A 21,933-nucleotide genomic window follows, 5' to 3' on the forward strand; every position below is an offset into this window, starting at 1 on the left:
CTTGGCATTCAGGCCAAAGAGTTCAATCTTGGTTTCATCAGACCAGAGAATCTTGTTTCTCATGGTCCGAGAGTCCTTTAGGAGCCTTTTGGAAAACTCCAAGCGGGCTGTCATGGGCCTTTTACTGAGGAGTGGCTTCTGTCTGGCCCCTCTAACATAAAGGCCTGATTGGTGGAGTGCTGCAAAGATGGTTGTCCATCTCCACAGAGGAACTCTAGAGCTCTTTCAGAGTGACCATCAGGTTCTTGGTCACCTCCCTGACCAAGGCCCTTCTCCCCCTATTGCTCAGTTTGGCCGGGCGGCCAGCTCTAGGAAGAGTCTTGGTGGTTCCAAACTTCTTCCATTTAAGAATGATGGAGGTCACTGTGTTCTTGGGGACTTTCAATGCTGCAGAAATGTGTTGGTACCCTTCCCCAGATCTGTGCCTCGACACAATCCTGTCTCAGAGCTCTACGGACAATTCCTTCGACCTCATGGCTTGGTTTTTGCTCTGACATGCACTGTCAACCGTGGGACCTTATATAGACAGGCGTGTGTACCTTTCCAAATCATGTCCAATCAATTTAATTTACCACAGGTGGACTCCAATCAAGTTGTAGAACCATCTCAAGGATTATAAATTGAAACAGGATGCACCTGAGCTCCATTTTGAGTCTCATAGCAAAGGGTATGAATATTTATGTAAATAAGGTATTTCAAAAAAACTGTTTTTGCTTTGTCATTTTATGGGATATTGTGTGTAGATTGATGAGGATTTTTTTTTCATCCATTTTAGAATAAGGCTGTAACATAACAAAATGTGGAAAAAGAGAAAGGGTCTGAATACTTTCCCGAATGCACTTTAAAATACTTTTAGTCCACAGTTGTTTTGGATACCTTGATAAATATAAAGAAATCATAGTAAACCTCAGAGATATTTTGTAGCTAATCCCTAGAATTATCATGTTTAAATTGATAGAAGTGGCTTTAAAGGTTTGGACTAGTCTGATCTTTGACCTAGAATTAAATTGATCAATCAACATACAGGTGCAACTGTCAGCTATGGGCTGTAGGATACATTACCAGAATAATTTTGTGTGAGAACCTTGTCTATTATTTTCAGTTAGGTGGCTAATTTCATAGATTTTAGGGACCATTTGGGGGATGACAAGACGACATAGGGCATAATAAACTTGTTATAATTACTAAATCATTAACAAGAAAATCCTTCATATTATGTTTCTTCTGATTTAATATAATATCACTTTGCAACATTGAAATAAACGCATATCGATAGGCTATTAGTCACAAGTAATTTCAATAAAGCAGAAGCCACTCATTTAGATTTACAAAATGGCTGTTGTGCTAGACTACACGGTCCTATCTGCGCATGCCCACCACACCTATGTCAGCGACAGTGGAGGGCAGGTATTGAGTCTGACGAGTGACAGGCTTTTTGTCAAGGCTTAGCCTACTGATCCTGGCTCCTAATACAGCACAGTACAACATTTCTTTCCAGGAGTGATGAGACTGAGACAAGAGCCAGACTGTCATAAACATAATCACAGACTAATAAATCTGACGCTGCAGTGGTATCTAGAACCGAAACTTGATTTTTTTTGGGCAGATTGTTAAAGCAGAGAAATCCGGTCGATAACCTACTGAAGACAAGGTTCGGAGACAAGTGAACTTGCTCTACAGGCAACCCGCTTCCAGGGGTCCACGGATACAGGCAACACGATTTGCAGGCGCAAGGGACTGCGAGTTATGGATTTCCCGGGAACTGTTCTACTACTGCTGTTGTGAGGTTTTCTTTTGCATCACCTGTTTTATAACAGTGTTATTGAATATATTATTAGAAATATATAAACTATTGCCTATTTTTGATCATGTACCAACATAGTAAGAAATGTTTTACCATCGAATCCCTTGTTGGGAAAGACGTGAACTCTTCGACTAACGGGGACGAACCGATCAGACCCACAGCGTTGAGGTTCGTGGAATCAATTCACCCGGCGCCCTTTGGGAGTTGTTTCCAGAACTCCGGCAGGACTTTATACGGCAGTCCAGACATGATGTTCCCTGACCCGGGTACACACACAGGGAACTCCGGTCTGCCCCTGCATCCTCTCCAGCTTCCATCGCAGCCTTTCTTCAACCCGCATCAGAGAGACACGTTGAATTTCTACCCGTGGGTTCTTCGAAACAGATATCTCGGTCATAGGTTCCAAGGTAAGCGAACAAATTCTTTAATTTAATGAATATTAACAAAGTTATTTTCAATAATATCATATGTTTGGGCATATCCTTGCATATCCTTGCATGATTGATGAAGGAACATATAGGGACATATTATGCAGGAGCTAAATTACAACGAGTGTACGCATCAGAAATGAGAACTCTAGTTGACTGATGGAAGAAATGTCCTGATTGATCCCTGAACATGTAACATGGTTAGGGATGGTATTTTATTCAGGATACAAATCATTTATTAAAAGGGTAAAGCAACAAAAACAAATTATTACAACTACTGAAATCTGTTTGGAGAGAAAAAAGTTTCAACATCCAACTATAGCTTTTACTATTTATATTTGAAGTCTTTTTTCTTTTTAAGTTAGGTCTATGCATTATTGGCACATTTCAGAGAATGGATGCATTTAAATAAACGTAAAACATCGCACCCAGGATTTTCACCCGCCCGTAGCTTAAAACAACTTTTTAAAAACCTATAACATTTCAATAGTTTAATTTTGGAACATTAATATGTTTTAATTCAAGTAGACTATATTGTTTATTTTTATTCATTTAAAATGCACATCAAAATCATTGCACTTTCTTATAATGTATGTTCCCAAAAAGTTGTTAGGAGATCAATAGTCTAATATGTTGAATAATAATACTAGGGTCAATTAATTGTGATTTAAATTTGTAAGCTCTATGCAATTATACAAATAAAATAATATAAAATAAGAACAATATTTATCTAACAAATAGGCCTTTAATTAATTATTTTTTTCCTTTTGCCTACCCATTCGTTTTAGGTTTTGCATTATTCAGAAAGTTAATTATCAGCAGTGATGGAAAAAGTAACCAATTGTCATATTTGAGTAAAAGTATAGATACCTTAAAAGAAAATGACTCAAGTAAAAGTTAAAGTCACCCAGTAACATAAGACTTGAGTAGTCTAAAAGTATTTTGTTTTAAATATATTAAATATACTTAAGTATCAAAAGTAAATGTAATTGCTAAAATATGCTTAAGTATCAAAAGTAAAAGTATAAATCATTTCACATACCTTCTATTAAGCAAACTAGACGGAACGATTTTCTTGTTTTTTAAATGTACGGATAGCCAGGGGGCACACTGCAACACTCAGACATCATTTACAAACGAAGCATTTGTGTTTAGTGAGTCCACCAGATCAGACGCAGTAGGGATGACCAGGGATGTTCTCTTGATAAGTCTGTGAATTAGACTATTTTCCTGTCCTGCAAAGCATTCGAAATGTAACGAGTACTTCTGGTTGTCAGGGAAAATATATGGAGTAGAATGTACATGATTTTCTTTAGGGATGTAGTGAAGTAAAATTAGTCAAAAATATAAATAGTAAAGTACAGATAACGCTCCCTAAAAATACTGAAATGGTACTTTTACTTAAGTACTTTACACCACTGATTATAAAGATTTTTGTTTCTCAAATATTTAGATATAATGAACTAATAATTATTTAATATGAAAGTTATTTTAATGACAAGTAACAAGAGACAGGAATATTGTAGTATTATTAGTTTATAATAATATTATAGTATTATTACAAATAAAAACAGCAATAATAAACAATAAACAAATAATAACAAAAATAATAATACTATTTAATTCAATTCATTTGCTTTGTGTTCTACTTTAGATTTAACGGCTGCCCATTTCTGATAAGACAATAACTATTTGAAAATGGACCAGCTTTAGCAACCAAACAAAGCCATGAGAGAAATGGAATATTGGAAAATCTCAGTATTCAGTGACCAAAACCTTAAATCTTCTCATTCAAGCTATTTGCAGTGCATATATGCAAGAAATGGTGAACATCCTTACTAACTGATGCTGGGTGGTCTTCAAAAACAAAGCAATTTGTTAAACCAGACAGATCAATAACTTTCAACGCTCATCTCATTGACTCAGTGGACAACAGTGGTTAGCCACATCAGGTGTGCTCTCAGGTATGTTACACTCTGACCAGCCAGCCCAGGGCCGTATTCACAGTGTCTCAGAGTAGGAGTGCTGATCTGGGATCAGTTTAGCCTTTTAGATCATTAATGAATAAGATTATAAGGACAAAGGGGGGAATCTGATCCTAGATCAGCACTCCTCCTCTTTACCGGATAACCTTCAGGGTGTACCTCAGTCAGGTAATCAGTGGGAGTCAGAGGTTGTTGTCACTGTTGCTCAGATCAGGAGCTCAGATAAAGTGTCTTTGTTTACAGACACAGCAGATCCACTCACTGATGGTGTCCAATAACCATGAAAACTAGTGTTTAGACAAGGCTAACTACAGACCGGAGGATTGAGAGGAGAGGATTAGCCATCATGACTGTCACTTACTGTTAGAGATGGATGGATGGATGGGAGATTGATTTTATTTCTTACTCCCCCACTTCCTGAGAGGTTGAGAGAGAGAGATTGAGAGAGGTTGAGAGAGGTTGATAGGAGAGAGAGAGAGAGAGAGAGAGAGAGAGAGAGAGAGAGAGAGAGAGAGAGAGAGAGGGATTGAGAACAGCACAGTATAACAGGATCTTAGGTCCTACACATGTGAGCACTTATTGAAATTGCGGTGCATTTCAGTGTGTAGCCTTTGGAGTGCATTTCAGTGCATTTCGGTGTGTAGCCTTTGGGGTGCATTTCAGTGTGTAGCCGTTGGGGTGCATTTCAGTGTGTAGCGTTTGGGGTGCATTTCGGTGTGTAGCCTTTGGGGTACATTTCAGTGTGTAGCCTTTGGGTTGCCTTTAAGTGTGTAGCCTTTGAGGTACATTTCAGTGCATTTCAGTGTGTAGCCTTTGGGGTACATTTCAGTGTGTGGGTTGCATTTCAGTGTGTAGCCTTTGGGTTGCATTTCAGTGCATTTCAGTGTGTAGCCTTTGGGGTACATTTCAGTGTGTAGCCTTTGGTTTGCATTTCAGTGTGTAGGCTTTTGGGTGCATTTCAGTGAATTTCAGTGTGTAGCCTTTGGGGTGCATTTCAATGTGTAGCCTTTGGGGTACATTTCAGTGTGTAGCCGTTGGGGTGCATTTCAATGTGTAGCCTTTGGGTTGCATTTCAGTGTGTAGCCTTTGGGATGCATTTCAGTGCATTTCGGTGTGTAGCCTTTGGGGTGCATTTCAGTGTGTAGCCTTTGGGGTGCATTTCAGTGCATTTTGGTGTGTAGCCTTTGGGGTACATTTCAGTGTGTAGCCTTTGGGGTGCATTTCAGTGTGTAGCCTTTGGGGTACATTTCAGTGTGTAGCAGTTGGGGTGCATTTCAGTGTGTAGCCTTTGGGGTGCATTTCAGTGCATTTCGGTGTGTAGCCTTTGGGGTGCATTTCAGTGTGTAGCCTTTGGGATGCATTTCAGTGCATTTCGGTGTGTAGCCTTTGGGGTGCATTTCAGTGTGTAGCCTTTGGGGTGCATTTCAGTGCATTTTGGTGTGTAGCCTTTGGGGTACATTTCAGTGTGTAGCCTTTGGGGTGCATTTCAGTGTGTAGCCTTTGGGGTACATTTCAGTGTGTAGCAGTTGGGGTGCATTTCAGTGTGTAGCCTTTGGGGTGCATTTCAGTGCATTTCGGTGTGTAGCCTTTGGGGTGCATTTCAGTGTGTAGCCTTTGGGGTGCATTTCAGTGCATTTCGGTGTGTAGCCTTTGGGGTGCATTTCAGTGTGTAGCCTTTGGGGTGCATTTCAGTGCATTTTGGTGTGTAGCCTTTGGGGTGCATTTCAGTGCATTTCGTTGTGTAGCCTTTGGGGTGCATTTCATTGTGTTGCCTTTGGGGTACATTTCAGTGTGTAGCAGTTGGGGTGCATTTCAGTGTGTAGCCGTTGGGGTGCATTTCAGTGTGTAGCCTTTGGGGTGCATTTCAGTGCATTTCGGTGTGTAGCCTTTGGGGTGCATTTCAGTGCATTTCGTTGTGTAGCCTTTGGGGTGCATTTCATTGTGTAGCCGTTGGGGTGCATTTAATTGTGTAGCCGTTGGGGTGCATTTCAGTGTGTATGGGATTGTTATGGGATTGTTATTACCAGGAAGGAAGGCAGACAGTAAAATTCACCCATCTCGTGGTCTGATGGTCTGGAGGTTTGTTTTGACACATTTTTATTCATTCAGAGGTGTTGAATGCCAGGAGATACATGTTGGAAGTTAACTTATAGGATAACAGTGCATTGTAAACATTATTTTCCAAACATATTGGATAGTTCATAGAATATTCCTCTTCTTCTTGTCGTTTATTCCTTTTGTTTATAACCAGACAGAAAAACAAACAATCAATCAATCAATCAATCAACCACAGTCAGATAAAGATGGATTGCATGAGGAGGATAAAACGTTATCATTATTTGCATAATCCTAATATAGTAGATTATAATTTTTGTATTGATAGTTTCCTTTTCATATTCAAAGAGAAAGAAAAAACTATTATTTCTCTATACGTATACTTTATATGGAAATAGACCATCCTTCCCCTACTTTATATAGAAATAGACCATCCTTCCCCTACTTTATATGGAAATAGACCATCCTTCCCCTACTTTATATGGAAATAGACCATCCTTCCCCTACTTTATATGGAAATAGACCATCCTTCCACTACTTTATATGGAAATAGACCATCCTTCCCCTACTTTATATGGAAATAGACCATCCTTCCACTACTTTATATGGAAATAGACCATCCTTCCCCTACTTTATATGGAAATAGACCATCCTTCCCCTACTTTATATGGAAATAGACCATCCTTCCCCTACTTTATATGGAAATAGACCATCCTTCCCCTACTTTATATAGAAATAGACCATCCTTCCCCTACTTTATATGGAAATAGACCATCCTTTCCCTACTTTATATGGAAATAGACCATCCTTCCCCTACTTTATATGGAAATAGACCATCCTTCCCCGACTTTATATGGAAATAGACCATCCTTCCCCTACTTTATATGGAAATAGACCATCCTTCCCCTACTTTATATAGAAATAGACCATCCTTCCCCTACTTTATATGGAAATAGACCATCCTCCCCCTACTCTATATGGAAATAGACCATCCTTTCCCTACTTTATATGGAAATAGACCATCCTCCCCTACTTTATATGGAAATAGACCTTCCTTCCCCTACTTTATATGGAAATAGACCATCCTTCCCCTACTTTATATGGAAATAGACCATCCTTCCCCTACTTTATATAGAAATAGACCATCCTTCCCCTACTTTATATAGAAATAGACCATCCTTCCCCGACTTTATATGGAAATAGACCATCCTTCCCCTACTTTATATGGAAATAGACCATCCTTCCCCTACTTTATATAGAAATAGACCATCCTTCCCCGACTTTATATGGAAATAGACCATCCTTCCCCTACTTTATATGGAAATAGACCATCCTTCCCCTACTTTATATGGAAATAGACCATCCTTCCCCTACTTTATATGGAAATAGACCATCCTTCCCCTACTTTATATGGAAATAGACCATCCTCACCATCCTCCCCCTTATTTACCACCATCCTTCCCCCTTATTTACCACCATCCTTCCCCCTTATTTACCACCATCCTTCCCCCTTATTTATCACCATCCTTCCCCCTTATTTACCACCATCCTTCCCCCTTATTTATCACCATCCTTCCCCCTTATTTACCACCATCCTCCCCCTTATTTACCACCATCCTCCCCCTTATTTACCACCATCCTTCCCCCTTATTTACCACCATCCTTCCCCCTTATTTACCACCAACCTTCCCCCTTATTTACCACCATCCTTCCCCCTTATTTACCACCATCCTTCCCCCTTATTTACCACCAACCTTCCCCCTTATTTACCACCATCCTTCCCCCTTATTTACCACCATCCTTCCCCTTTTTTTACCACCATCCTTCCCCCTTATTTACCACCATCCTTCCCCCTTATTTACCACCATCCTTCCCCCTTATTTACCACCATCCTTCCCCCTTATTTACCACCATCCTTCCCTCTTATTTATCATCATCCATCCGACTGCCTCCATATTCATCCATCTAGGGTTAGAATGAGAGATTGGCCCCCACCACTACCCAGTGTGTAGCTCACTGCTGACAAGACCAGTCTTGTTGGTGCCAGGGGACTGGTGTTACTGGTGATGAACACAGTTCTCTGGCTGGCGCTGCCATCTGCTCCCTGGTAGTCATGTTGGAGGCATGTTCCCCCATGTTCCCCCACCCGCTGAGTACAGGCCAAAGTGTTGAAGGCTCATCCCCTGGAGGGTATTCCCTCTGTGGCTGGGGCTGAGCCACCCTTACAGTTTAGGGTTAGTATTCACAAAGAGTCTCAGAGTCGGAGTGTTGATTTAGGATCATGTCGCCCAGTACATATTATTATATTTATTATGATCTATAAGGCTAAACTGATCCTAGATCAGCACTCCTACTGAGCATTAGTGTTCAGCCTGGTGAGTTCTTTCCCCAGTCTCAGTCTTCTCCAGAGGGATTTGAGTGGAGGTTACGCCACTAACGCCATACGACAGATGATGCCAGTCTGACTGTCTATCTGAGTGGCTAAACCACCAGCCAGAACCAGCATGGAAAGAGATCAGAGTGCCTTGTGAGCATCAGGCGACAAGTGGCTAATCTGCCCTTGAATTCTGTCCTGCTAGCTAACGTTCAAAGAGCAGGGGTCTCCAACCTTTTCTAGCATATCGCGAGCTACACATTTTTTTCCTAGCCATTATATAGGCACAATCTTCTCTTCTCCTCTGCTGCTCTTCCCCAGGTCCTTAGTGTACAAGAGAAAATAGTGCACTATGTTTTCTTGCCAATATACCTGGTAAAATAAGGGTTAATAAACAACTCTAAGGTGGGCCCTATAAAATCTGTTTTTTTCCACAAATTCTGCTTTATATTTTCTCAAATTCTGTTTTCTGTTTAATTTGTCCTGGTTTTTGATTACTATTGTTTTTCACTCTCAAAATTACAATTGTTCATAGAGAAACAACGAAATTGGATGTTCTGAGTCCATGTCAATAGTGAGATCACATCAGAAGAGCATTTTTTTAGGCCCTGAAGAACATATTAGGATTTATGAGTGTAATTCCCCTTTAATTGCGCGTCTGGCTCTTTAATTGCGTATCTAGCGAGTGAGGAATGTGCGATATAATTTGCCGGTCGAGTGATGGTTCTAATGCCAAAGTTAGCAAATAACAAATAATAGATACAAATGATATACCTACCCGTGATATACTTCTGCCAGGTAAGACTACTTTGCAGTTAACATTTAATTGAGACCGTTTTGGGGAAATTATTTCTGTAAGCCCACTAGATGGTTATCACATGAAATGGCCACACACGGAGTGATAGACAAACGGGCGCACCACACAGACCGACAGGGGCAATATGGCTGGAATTTACTTGGCAGATATGGTGTTAGGTTTGTCTTTTTTAAGTCAATAGTGGCTATCCAGGGGTGGTATAATGTCAATGTTGGGTCAATTAGATAGTAGCTGGGAGCTTGCACTGTCTGATGCTTGTGAGATTTGTTAATGACAGTATGCGGTGGAACACACGAAAATTACATGTACTTTCAGAATTGTTTGGCAAGCTACTCATAGGTGGGTGGTGAGCTACTGGAGACCCCTGACAGACTGACCAGGTGAACCCTTATTGATGTCACTTGTTAAATCCACTTCAAGCCGTGTAGATGAAGGGGAGGAGACAGGGCAAAGAAGGATTTTTCAAGCTTGTTTAGACAACTGAGACATGGATTGTTTATTATGTGTGCCGTTCAGAGGGTGAATGGGCAAGACAAAAGATTGAAGTACCTTTGAACAGGGTATGTTAGTAGGTGCCAAGCACACCGGTTTGTATCAAGAACTGCAACACTGCTGGGTTTTTCACGCTCAACAGTTTCCTTTGTGTATCAACAATGGTTCAACACCCAAAGGACATCCAGCCAATTTAACACAGCTGTGGGAAGCATTTAAGTTAATATGGGCCAGCATCCCTGTGGAACGCTTTCTACACCTTGTAGAGTCCATGCCCTGAGGAATTGAGGCTAGTTCTCTGGACATAAGGGGAGGGGTGCAACTCAATAGGATGGTGTTCTTAATGTTTTGTCCACTCAGTGTATATTAAGCTGTGCATGGGTGGAAAACATTGTTATAGCATTGTTTTGAGTAGAAGGTGTAGTCACTTTTCTTTCTTCTTTTTTTGTCTTGTAAAAAGCCACCAATACCCATATAAGCTGAGGAAACCTACTATTAGCTACTATTACCAGGTGCTGTTACCAGGTGCTATTACCAGGTGCTGTTACCAGGTGCTATTACCAGGTGCTGTTACCAGGTGCTATTACCAGGTGCTATTACCAGGTGCTGTTACCAGGTGCTATTACCAGGTGCTATTACCAGGTGCTGTTACCAGGTGCTATTACCAGGTGCTGTTACCAGGTGCTGTTACCAGGTGCTGTTACCAGGTGCTATTACCAGGTGCTGTTACCAGGTGCTATTACCAGGTGCTATTACCAGGTGCTGTTACCAGGTGCTGTTACCAGGTGCTGTTACCAGGTGCTATTACCAGGTGCTATTACCAGGTGCTATTACCAGGTGCTATTACCAGGTGCTATTACCAGGTGCTATTACCAGGTGCTGTTACCAGGTGCTATTACCAGGTGCTGTTACCAGGTGCTATTACCAGGTGCTACCTGCAAATAATGTGTTGCTTCCATGTTGTTATGTTGTGTTGCTACCATGCTGTGTTGCTGCCTTGCTATGTTGTTGTTTTAGGTCTCTCTTTATGTAGTGTTGTGTTCTCTCTCTTGTCGTGATGTGTGTTTTTTTTAGTCCTATATTTTGTATTTTATTTCCCAACCCCTGTCCCCGCAGGAGGCCTTTTGCCTTTTGGTTGGCCATCATTTTAAATAAGAATGTGTTCTTAACTGACTTGCCTAGTTTAAATAAAATAATAAGAAAGACTGCTTCTAGATGAACTGGAGTTGATGTCAGACTCTATCAAACTCTTCACAACCTCTCAATGTGTAACTCAGAACCGTTGTCTGTGAGTAGTGCAGCAGGTCATATCAGACCTGCTAGAGAAGATATGAAGAGTTGACCATAAACACATATGTTATGCTAGGGAAGAAACACATGGTTGTTTCCACAGACAGTGCTTTCCTTGAACTCATTTAACTGTCTGTAGTAGAGAGTATCAGGTCAGTTTCTAACTAGGTTTATATTAGCGTGACATTATCATTTAAAAAAATTTTTTTTAGACACAATGTTTCATCATAGCAATATCACAACAAGGTATTTCCATAGTACATTTAGTCTTATATTCAGTACACATTTTGGTTGATTTCAAAGCTTGTATACCATAGCATCAGTATTTGCTAGTCCAAGGTCAAGGTCAGTTTGATGGCTTCTCTGTATCCATCTCCTTTCATGGATGCTCCATCTTCGGTCCATGTTTTGCATGTGAATGAATGTGGCTGGACACTGTAGCCCTACTGTCGCTGATTCAATTCATTTGGTTTGACAGACTCCTCATTGCTCACAGCTTTCGATGCATCCCACACACACTGTCCCTCAACTGCCGAGCTGTAACCGACTTTTGCGTACACGTGTTTGAGGTTATATTTGTGCTGCAAGGTTCTTTTCAAGCCAGGCACAACCTTTTCATGTGGCGGTCAAATCATTTATTGATGGATTTGCTTATGTAAAATATTTAGTTTTTTTTATGTGTCATTTTAATAAACGAACCCTAATCCTGGGAGGGCAGATGTTGGGCCTGTGGCGAGAAGAAAGTCATGTACACAATGAAACTGAAAGACAAGGACATTTTACTATTGCCCTGTGTTGAATGAAGTCAGGTATGTTCATACGATTCAATTTGCTTAATTGCACAAGACTTCGTCTTCACAACAATTGTTTTTTGCATTTTTCCAGCCCGAGATATTTACGTATGATGTCATATGAGGCGTTACTGAACGCTTAGGTTTCATGCTCAGCGTTGAATACACTAAAGGCCCTACATGTATACAAATGAGCTTAATGTCACAATATAGAGAGGTGAAGTCCCTGAACTGCTCTACAGTGGTAGAATACCCCTCTAGTTCTGAATGAACCTGTCGTCTACAGTGGTAGAATACCCCTCTAGTTCTGAATGAACCTGTCGTCTACAGTGGTAGAATACCCCTCTAGTTCTGAATGAACCTGTCGTCTACAGTGGTAGAATACCCCTCTAGTTCTGAATGAACCTGTCGTCTACAGTGGTAGAATACCCCTCTAGTTCTGAATGAACCTGTCGTCTACAGTGGTAGAATACCCCTCTAGTTCTGAATGAACCTGTCGTCTACAGTGGTAGAATACCCCTCTAGTTCTGAATGAACCTGTCGTCTACAGTGGTAGAATACCCCTCTAGTTCTGAATGAAATAATGGGAATCAGTATTGAAACTAGACAATCTAGTTCTGAAGGTTTTTATTGAGTCTAGCCTATGAGAAGTGTTCACAAAGCTTTATGGAATAACTCACTTTAAATTACAGTACTATTAAAAAGCAATACATGTGATTCATGTCTTTGTTACGTTTTGCACAACAACGCAATGTCCTAATTAAAGTATCTTATTTTTAAACACTTTGATCACAATAGCAAAGATACGTTTCTCTCACAATAAACATATGCTTATACAGGCCCTCTGTGTGTTCTCGATGGGCCGTAACCAATGTTCCCTCGACAACAAAAAATTCCCAGCACTGAGCAAATTTCAGGTCTGCTGAGCAGAAACTTGAATGTTGTGAAAATTCTGTACAACTTTCAGCGCGCGTGTACTGTGAACACTGAGGCTGTACCCTCTTAAGTTAGTGTTAACAGTGGTCAAGTAGGCTACTGTGGCTATTTGATTCTAATGTAGGCCTACCAGAGTGGTCTACCATCAAAAACAATGGAGAAAATGCATCCCATAACATTTTAACATGGAAATAGCTGTTCTGTCATTCAGACTACAGTAGCAGCCAATGTGTGGTGTTCAATGTTGGCCTACATTCCATGAGACTTCTGAAAAAAACATGCAGGGCTTGACATTAACCTGTTTATTCACTTGTCCTTTAGACAAGGAGGTGACTGAACATGTTGTTGTGTTGTTTGATGAAAGAAACCACTCTACAAAATAAAATGCATAATTATTCCCATGCCATTATTACAGATAATCAGACAAATTGTGCTACCCTCTGCCTATTGGCTACTTAGCTTATTCAAGCCTGTCTCAAAATACAACACTGCCCCTTTAAGGCAAAAAGCTCTTTACCTGGCTGGCTTTTCAAAGATGTCTAGAAATGTACATGTGTGGTTTTCCACTTTAATTTTGAGGGTGACTCCAAATCCAGACCTCCATGGGTTGATAAATTGGATTTCCATTGATTATTTTTGTGTGATTTTGTTGTCAGCACATTCAACTATGTCAAGAAAAAAGTATTTAATAAGATTATTTCATTCATTCAGATCTAGGATGTGTTATTTTAGTGTTCCCTTTATTTTTTTGAGCAGTGTATATTCTGCCAGTAGTCCCAGGGGGAGGAGCTATTAGAGGGAATATTGGTCATGACCATGATAAATCAGGGAGGTGTTTCTTCTTTCAAATGTATCTCTATCTCTCTCTGTGTGTGTGTGTGTGTGTGTGTGTGTGTGTGTGTGTGTGTGTGTGTGTGTGTGTGTGTGTGTGTGTGTGTGTGTGTGTGTGTGTGTGTGTGTGTGTGTGTGTGTGTGTGTGTGTGTGTGTAACCAATAGGCTCGTTGTTGAAAGTCCCAGTCCGTTTATCTGTCACCAGTTCAGATTGTTCTGGAGATGGATGTTGTCCATGGTGGCTGAACCAACATGTCACTATGTACATTTTGCGACGCTGCTATTTCCTAACTGTGATGTCATTCAACGCTGCTATTTCCTGACTGTGATGTCATTCAACGCTGCTATTTCCTAACTGTGATGTCATGCAACACTACCGTTTCCTAAATGTGATGACATTCAAACGTGATGTGTAATGCATACAGTATATCATCTCCTTAACGATAAATCCGTCGACATACTAGAACAAGCATGTGGAATGAGGCGTGGTGGCATTGTGAAATGGAGGATGATATCACAACCTAACATTAGTAACTTTTACATGTACATGAAGCAATTACTCACGTTATGGGAAAGTGTCATGAATGATGAGTCAAGTGAAGAAGCCCATCGGGGCACATTGATATGGCTGATAGTGACCTAGAGAGCAACATGCAATGTGTTTCAACACTGATGCCCTCCTTCGTCAGTGCTTTGCCCTCTTTTTGAGGTGTAATTGGACCAGCTATTAATCACAAAACAACACCATAGCCTACGAACAAACTATTAGTATCAGTTTGCTGAGTTGTACAACAGTTAGTGTACAACAGTTAGTGTACAACAGTTGGTGTACAACAGTTGGTGTACAACAGTTGGTGTACAACAGTTGGTGTACTCTAGCTTATCTCTTTACACATACAACAAGAGCTGCAACGGTGTCATTCCTGTCTGTCAACCCTAAGTCTAACCCTCCACTTCCTCTCCCTCCTCTCCTCTCTCCAGGTGAGGACAGCAGCCCAGAGAACCTGCTCCTTCATGGGCCTTTCTCCCGCAAGCCAAAGCGCATCCGGACAGCCTTCTCCCCCTCACAGCTCCTCAGGCTGGAGAGGGCCTTTGAGAAGAACCACTATGTGGTGGGAGCAGAGCGGAAGCAGCTCGCCAGCGGTCTCTGCCTCACTGAGACACAGGTGAGTGTGAGGGGGCACAGTAATCTTGAACGCACCCTTAACATGGTTTTTAAAGCGCTCTAAACCCCTAGGGGTTAAAAGCCAATTTATGCTTGATCCAAAAATGTGGTTGAAGGCTCTGTATGGAGGGTGTGACGCAATTATGGAGCCACGAGGCTTGCGGAGGTCAGATTGAGCTCCGTACCGCATCGCCGTGCGCCTCCCAAATTCTTTAACAATGTGAAGGGCTCTGTATAGCTCCGCATTGACATGATTGCTTGACGGTATGTGAGGGCGACAGGTCCTGTATAAACACAAACTCACTTCCTTGACAACATCCTTCCCAACAGCACTGCCCTGACTTCAGAGGCCGTTTTACAGTAAATGCTGTACGGACACTGCAGAAGTCGGATTTACCATGCAGAGCCTTTAAGGCATGGCTGCATTCCAGAGCACTGAAACGGATATGAGTAGACTCTTAGTCAGAACTCCACAACACCCTCTCCACCAACGTATAGCAAAACCAGGTTTCTCAACCACAAGTTGTTTGTCCTACAGAAGTTATGGGGATGGGCAAGGTGATGCCAATAAATCATGTAGTTAATTTCACAATTATTATTTATGACCTAATTTCTCTAATCACATCAGAAACACGCTGCTAACCAACAGCAATTCAGGCTTTGAAATCATCTCATGCAATATATTAGGCATTGGGAATACAGTATTGCGATGTGCTGAACTTTTAATTTCAAAAGAATTAGGGCAATAATTGAATCAAGCTCGTAAATAGGATATAAAAATGACAACCAGACAATGCCTGAAAATGAATATAAAAATGTGATGCTCTTTGCATGGCAAAAAGCTGTAAAGAACGACAATATGTGAAGCCTTAGGCAAGGCAATGTTTGGCAGTGTTATAGAAAGAAAATGGAAGCATTAACAGTTTTACACCCCTGTGAAATATTGTCTTGGCAAAAATCATTGTTGCTATGACACTTTGAAAAAAGCTTCGCTTAAAAATCATAGGGGAGATACATGCAGACCCTTTGCATTATTATTCTATAACTAGAAAAGGTACATTTACTGAAGAAAATGTGTGTGCTTGCTTCAGCTCTCTCAAAGTATTTCATGGAAGAGGAAGAACGAGTTGTAGTAGTTTTTACAGCAAGCACACTTCTATATTTTACCATTGTTTCTTCCAGTACTAAACGTGATGTCTCTCCTTTCTCTCCCAGGTAAAGGTTTGGTTCCAGAACAGGAGGACGAAGCACAAGAGACAGAAGCTCGAGGAAGAGTCACCTGAGTCGCAGCAGAAGAGGAAAGGAAGCCAGCACGTCAGCCGCTGGAGGGTGGCTACGCACCAGGGCAGTAGCCCCGAGGACATCGATGTCATCTCAGAGGACTGACGTACGTCGTTGTCACCTTGATTGAACCGTCATAAATCATTCAACATGAACACACACTAACCAACTGCTGACTGACTTGTGTCTGAATATGGGCAGTCTGTGTGCTCCTCTGAACACCTGATTTGATTTGACCTTTGACACCACCTGTTGTTGAGCAAACAGATGAACAACTTTAATGAAAACGATCAGAATGACTTCTTCGTGTTGGACAGAAGAACTCTTGTTTGATCGTTAAAGAGACAGATCTGACATTTTGTAGCTGAAGGGTTTTTGACCCAAGTTTATCATGTTATTACACAGCTCCGGCTGCTGTAAATGTGGTGGACATCTGCATTTGGTCTATGTTGCTTGCCGAGGTAGCACAAACTACTGAAGAGAGACTGTTTGACTTGGAGGAATTGTTCAATACAGTTTGCCACTCTATTGTCTACCTGAACTTTAGATTGTCCTTACTCACATTTAACAAAACATCATTATTGTTTTAGCGTTTTCAGTTTGTTGATGTGTATTTGTACAATGCTAAATATGCACAATATGGTTGTGGTAAGAAATAAGCCATTGGTATGATAGCTATTGACGAACCTGCTGATTCTGTTTAGGATTTTGTTTGTCTTAATTATAGTCTTTACACCAGTCCCACTGAAAAGTTGGTAACCACCACTTCAGACAATTAATCATACTGATGCCATGTTACCCTGAAATATGTTTTTGATTCTCACATTGGAATAGTTTGTACAATTTAAATTGTAAGTATTTATGCAAATCTAAAAAAGGTATTCTATGCATCTTTTGTCCTTGTTTTGTTTCCTCTGGATTTAAAAAAAAGGCTGTTTTTGTCTAGTTTGTTACTTACTTTAAATTCATTCCACGTTTGTTTTTGCCTTTGACAAATATTTGATAAATTATATTGAGACCATGTCGAATGTACAGTGCAGGCACATTACAACTTGTCCACAAGAATGACAAGAAAAACAAATGTACCTCAATACTACATTTATTTCAGCAACCATTACAATTCCTGAGATATAATGTTATGTAGCACTTCGTAGTGGAATATACATTTGCATTTGTTTTAAATAGATTAGAAATAATGCACTGTAAGTAGGCCTCTTTCTTTGAACCCATTTCTCCTGAGAGTGAACGGTTTTTGGACTTTCTGTGTGTGGTCAGATGACTTTGGAAAATAAAAACATCTACGGATATTTATTATGTGCGAGTATGTCTAAGCGTTCATTTTCTAACCTATTTTCAACATCCTATAATTGTCGACATGTCATCACTTCAAACTACAAACACATCGGTTAAATGACCCAGAACTTGAAAAGTAATTTGATACACGACGATTTGTTATTTGTTATTTGGTCTACACCTTTGTAGAACAGCTGTTCATATTTTTTGTGAGCTGCAGTTGAATAATCTTAGCTACACGTCAAGGCTTCAGCGTATATTTATGAAATTAATAAAATATATATTTTAAATAAAGTACAGAAGGCCTAGCATATATACAGAGCCGTGGTTATAGTTTATAAATCTTTATCTTTTGTTATTTAAAAAAAAAAATATTATCCCTAACAAACCCCAATGGTCTGTTGCCTGTGTTTTTCAGACATTTATTCAGTTGGCGGATAGCCTTTATTATTAGGCCTATCGTAAATGATGCATAGGCTATAATAGGGTTGTTATTAACAATTAGCCTAGATTACTTTTTGACGAAAACATAAAACATAAGGAGGTTCTTTAGACGGCAGTAGGCCTATTACGTTTGGGCCAATCCCTTTTCAATGTATTCTCCGTCTGGACTTGTCAAATGCGAGGACAAGTTCAAAGCGACATGAAACAACGCGCTCTGTTCGTATCGTGCTCTTCAAAATACACTTTTCACCAGAAATATTATTGTGCCTGGGAGATGCTTTTCTTTCAGGACACACCGAATGACATATGCAACACTTACAACCGCAAAATTAGAGAATGACAAATAAAATTGATTCTAATCGTTCGGAAAATATATAAGGCATACTTTCAGCAGAGTTTCAGAAAAGGTATGTCAGAAACAAAAGATTTTTCAAAATTCCGACTACTGACATACATGATATGAGGATATGTTGCTATGTGCAAACAATTGACCCTTTTCCGATATGCCGAAACACACGTGAAGAACCTTGTTTTGGAATTACGTCAGGACACCGTCCATACAGCTCGGAAAGAGACAATCATAGCGATCAACCAACAACAGGTCAAAACCCGTCCCTGCTATTATTACTAACACGACATGACCCCCTTACTAAAACGGCTTTCTTTGAGCAATAGAGAGACACGTCTTGCGTGAGCCAAGAATAGTTATGAGTTTATTTCGAGTCATTACTGAAGCCTGATCGAACAGCGTATGCGTTACAGTATGCGTTTTATTTGGACAATAGGTGACCATTAGCCTACCCTGGAACAGAACAAAAAGAATATGGACTACTATATAGCTTGCTTATTCCGTACTTATTCTGTAACATGTATATCAATATAGTATAATCAGTGATATATGGAGCATGGCCTCTGAGTGGTCAATCATTTAGGGCCATTGTTCTTAATACTCAAATGGTCCCTAATTTCATTCTACGTTTTATTCTATTCGATGTTTGATATTCAGGTTGTATTAATGTAGATCGATGAAACATTGCTTGTAGGGCCTCTGCTGGGCCTTCGGTTCTGTGTTTTACCAGCTGGAAAATTAATTCATATCACCTTTATGCATTGTGATTTACACCTACTAATTCTTCAAGCCCCGAGCAATTGAGAGGTGTTAGATTTCCGTCATTTTCATCACCTTTTTTACAATAGACAGCCTCATTATCGGCAGATAGGCACATCAACTGTGAACAAAATGTAGGAGCAAACTATTCATATTCTCGGTAATTGGGGCTGAATATTTTTTCAGGGTTCAATTACATACTCAATTACATACTTTCATGGATGCTAGGATTTTGTTTGATAAATTGATACCGCTGTTTCTGTTCTGCTTGATGTATAAATCGAATGCTAACAAGCTCTCTTTTAGTAATCCGAAATAATCTTATTGGTACTGTTGGAATGGGGATTAATCTATAGTATATTTAGTATATAGTATAGTAGCCTATATAGTATAGTTTATTATATTATAGTATCTCGTAGTACAGTAAAGTAAAGTATAATATAGTACAATATAGTAGAGTATGTTACAGTACAGTATAATATTTTATTGTATAGTACAGTACAGTACAGTACAGTACAGTACAGTATAGTATACTACAGTATATTATATTATAGTATATTATAGTACAGTGCAGTATGGTATGGCATTATATTGTATAGTACAGTACAGTATACTGTATTATAGTATATTATAGTATATTATTGCATTGTATAGTATAATAGTATATTAGTTTATTATATTATAGTATTGCATAGGTGTATGGTATAGTAGGCATAATCTACAATAGATTATAGATTTGAAGATTGTAGATTATTTAATAGTAGATTTATTATAGTATTTTCCAGAGCCATATGTGAGCCATATATTTAGAGAGTTGGGACAACTTAATATAGTCTGTTCTAGAGCCATATATTTAGAGAGTAGGACAATTTATTTTAACCCATTGCCCTGCCAGATTTCTATAGCAGGTCATGCTACATAATCCAAACACAACTAGCTTCATGCTCTCTTGCCTCTGCTGCAGGCTGGTTGTATCTGAAGGACTTTAATCATCATAACAGCATTAATCATGTTTACAGAAGTGTATAACTACTAGGTCCTAGGAGGAATTATATTGTTTGATCATTTAAATTGTTGCACTTAAATATTTGCTAGATTATAAAATCAGTACTAAAAGAGGACCACAGGAAACTTGGATTAATTAGTCTCATTTTGATCAATAACACAATAATTATCACACACATACACATTATAAAAAGTAATTGCCCTACTCATTAAAGCAATTGAGTAGTGGTTACTCAAACATCTCCAACAGCCTGTAGAACTCACATCATATAAGTGATACTCACTAGTCAATCAGGTGTTCTATCACTTCATGTTTTTGAGTTCTTAACAAATATTAGATTATTGAGTAAATATAACTTTATTTATGTGTGTTCCGCTAATCTAAAATTATAGATTTTTACAAATGATGATGATTATTATTATTTTAAAGTCAATGTAACATATATTAAATAAGTAGTTCTTACTTGATTCCATTGTGTAATACTTGAAATAATAAAATGAAATAGCAGTCAGACATGTTGAGTAAAAAACACTTGATTTACTGAGCTGTGTTGTACTCATATAGAATTCTAAAGTTTTTGCAAGCTATGAGTACTTAATAGTGCCACTTGTCTCTGTTTTTAGAGGATTGTGGGTAATTCCAAAATGTTTGGCTTTTACACAATGATGTATGCATGTTTAAGGAAATAAAAATATATTTCTGTAATAGTATTAAAATCAGTTTGTTGTGCTATGAGGTGTAATTCATCATGATGGACGGATATCAAAGCCGTCCAGCAAATTTACATTCAATAATGAGACAAGCCATTCCCACCATCAGCAAGGTCATGTACCCCAATCTTTATGACAGAGGATAATTCATTATCCTGTAATGCTGCAGCTAGTGAGTGCTGTGCTCAGCAATCAAATCAAATTGTATTGGTCACGTGCTGAATATAAAAGATGTATACTTTACCATGAAATGCTTACTTACGAGCCCATTCCCAACAATGCAGAATTAAAAAGTGAGAAAAATATTTGCTGAATAAAAAAAGAAATAGTAACACAAGAAAATAACAATAATGAGGCTAAAAGTTGAAGTCGGAAGTTTACATACACCTTAGCCAAATACATTTAAACTCAGTTTTTCACAATTCCTGACATTTAATCCTAGTAAATATTCCCTGTTTTAGGTCAGTTAGGATCACCACTTTATTTTAAGAATGTGAAATGTCAGAAAAATAGTAGAGAGAATTATTTATTTCAGCTTTTATTTCTTTCATCACATTCCTAGTGGGTCAGAAGTTTACGTACACTCAATTAGTATTTGGTAGCATTGCCTTTAAATTGTTTAACTTAGGTCAAACGTTTTGGGTAGCCTTCCACAAGCTTCCCACAATAATTTGGGTGAATTTTGGCCCATTCCTCCTGACAGAGCTGGTGTAACTGAGTCAGGTTTGTAGGCCTCCTTGCTCGCACACGCTTTTACAGTTCTGCCCACAAATGTTCTATAGGATTGAGGTCAGGGCTTTGTGATGGCCACCCCAATACTTTGACTTTGTTATCCTTAAGCCATTTTGACACAACTTTGGAAGAATGCTTGGGGTCATTGTCCATTTGGAAGACCCATTTGCGACCAAGCTTTAACTTCCTGACTGTCTTGAGATGTTGCTTCAATATATCCACATACATTCCCTTCCTCATGATGCCATCTATTTTGTGAAGTGCACCAGTCCCTCCTGCAGCAAAGCACCCCCACAACATGATGCTGCCCCCCCCCCAAGATGGTGGGATGGGATGGTGTTCTTTGGCTTGCAAGCCTCCCCCTTTTTCCTCCAAACATAACGATGGTCA

The 21,933-nt window shown here is 39.5% G+C and overlaps 1 protein-coding gene across 1 annotated transcript; it reads left to right on the top strand.

The window, feature by feature from the left end:
- The first annotated feature begins 1,433 nt into the window (after positions 1–1,433).
- On the top strand, positions 1,434–17,571 carry LOC106612236 (homeobox protein EMX1). Its single transcript, XM_014213221.2, has 3 exons — positions 1,434–2,211; positions 14,786–14,970; positions 16,185–17,571. The coding sequence occupies exons 1-3, from the start codon at positions 1,869–1,871 to the stop codon at positions 16,353–16,355; spliced, it is 699 nt and encodes a 232-aa protein (XP_014068696.1). The 5' UTR covers positions 1,434–1,868; the 3' UTR covers positions 16,356–17,571.
- The last annotated feature ends 4,362 nt before the right edge of the window (positions 17,572–21,933 follow it).

This window comes from Salmo salar, chromosome ssa09 (genome assembly GCF_905237065.1).
Source record: "Salmo salar chromosome ssa09, Ssal_v3.1, whole genome shotgun sequence".
In the NCBI taxonomy this organism is placed as follows: Eukaryota; Metazoa; Chordata; class Actinopteri; order Salmoniformes; family Salmonidae; genus Salmo; species Salmo salar.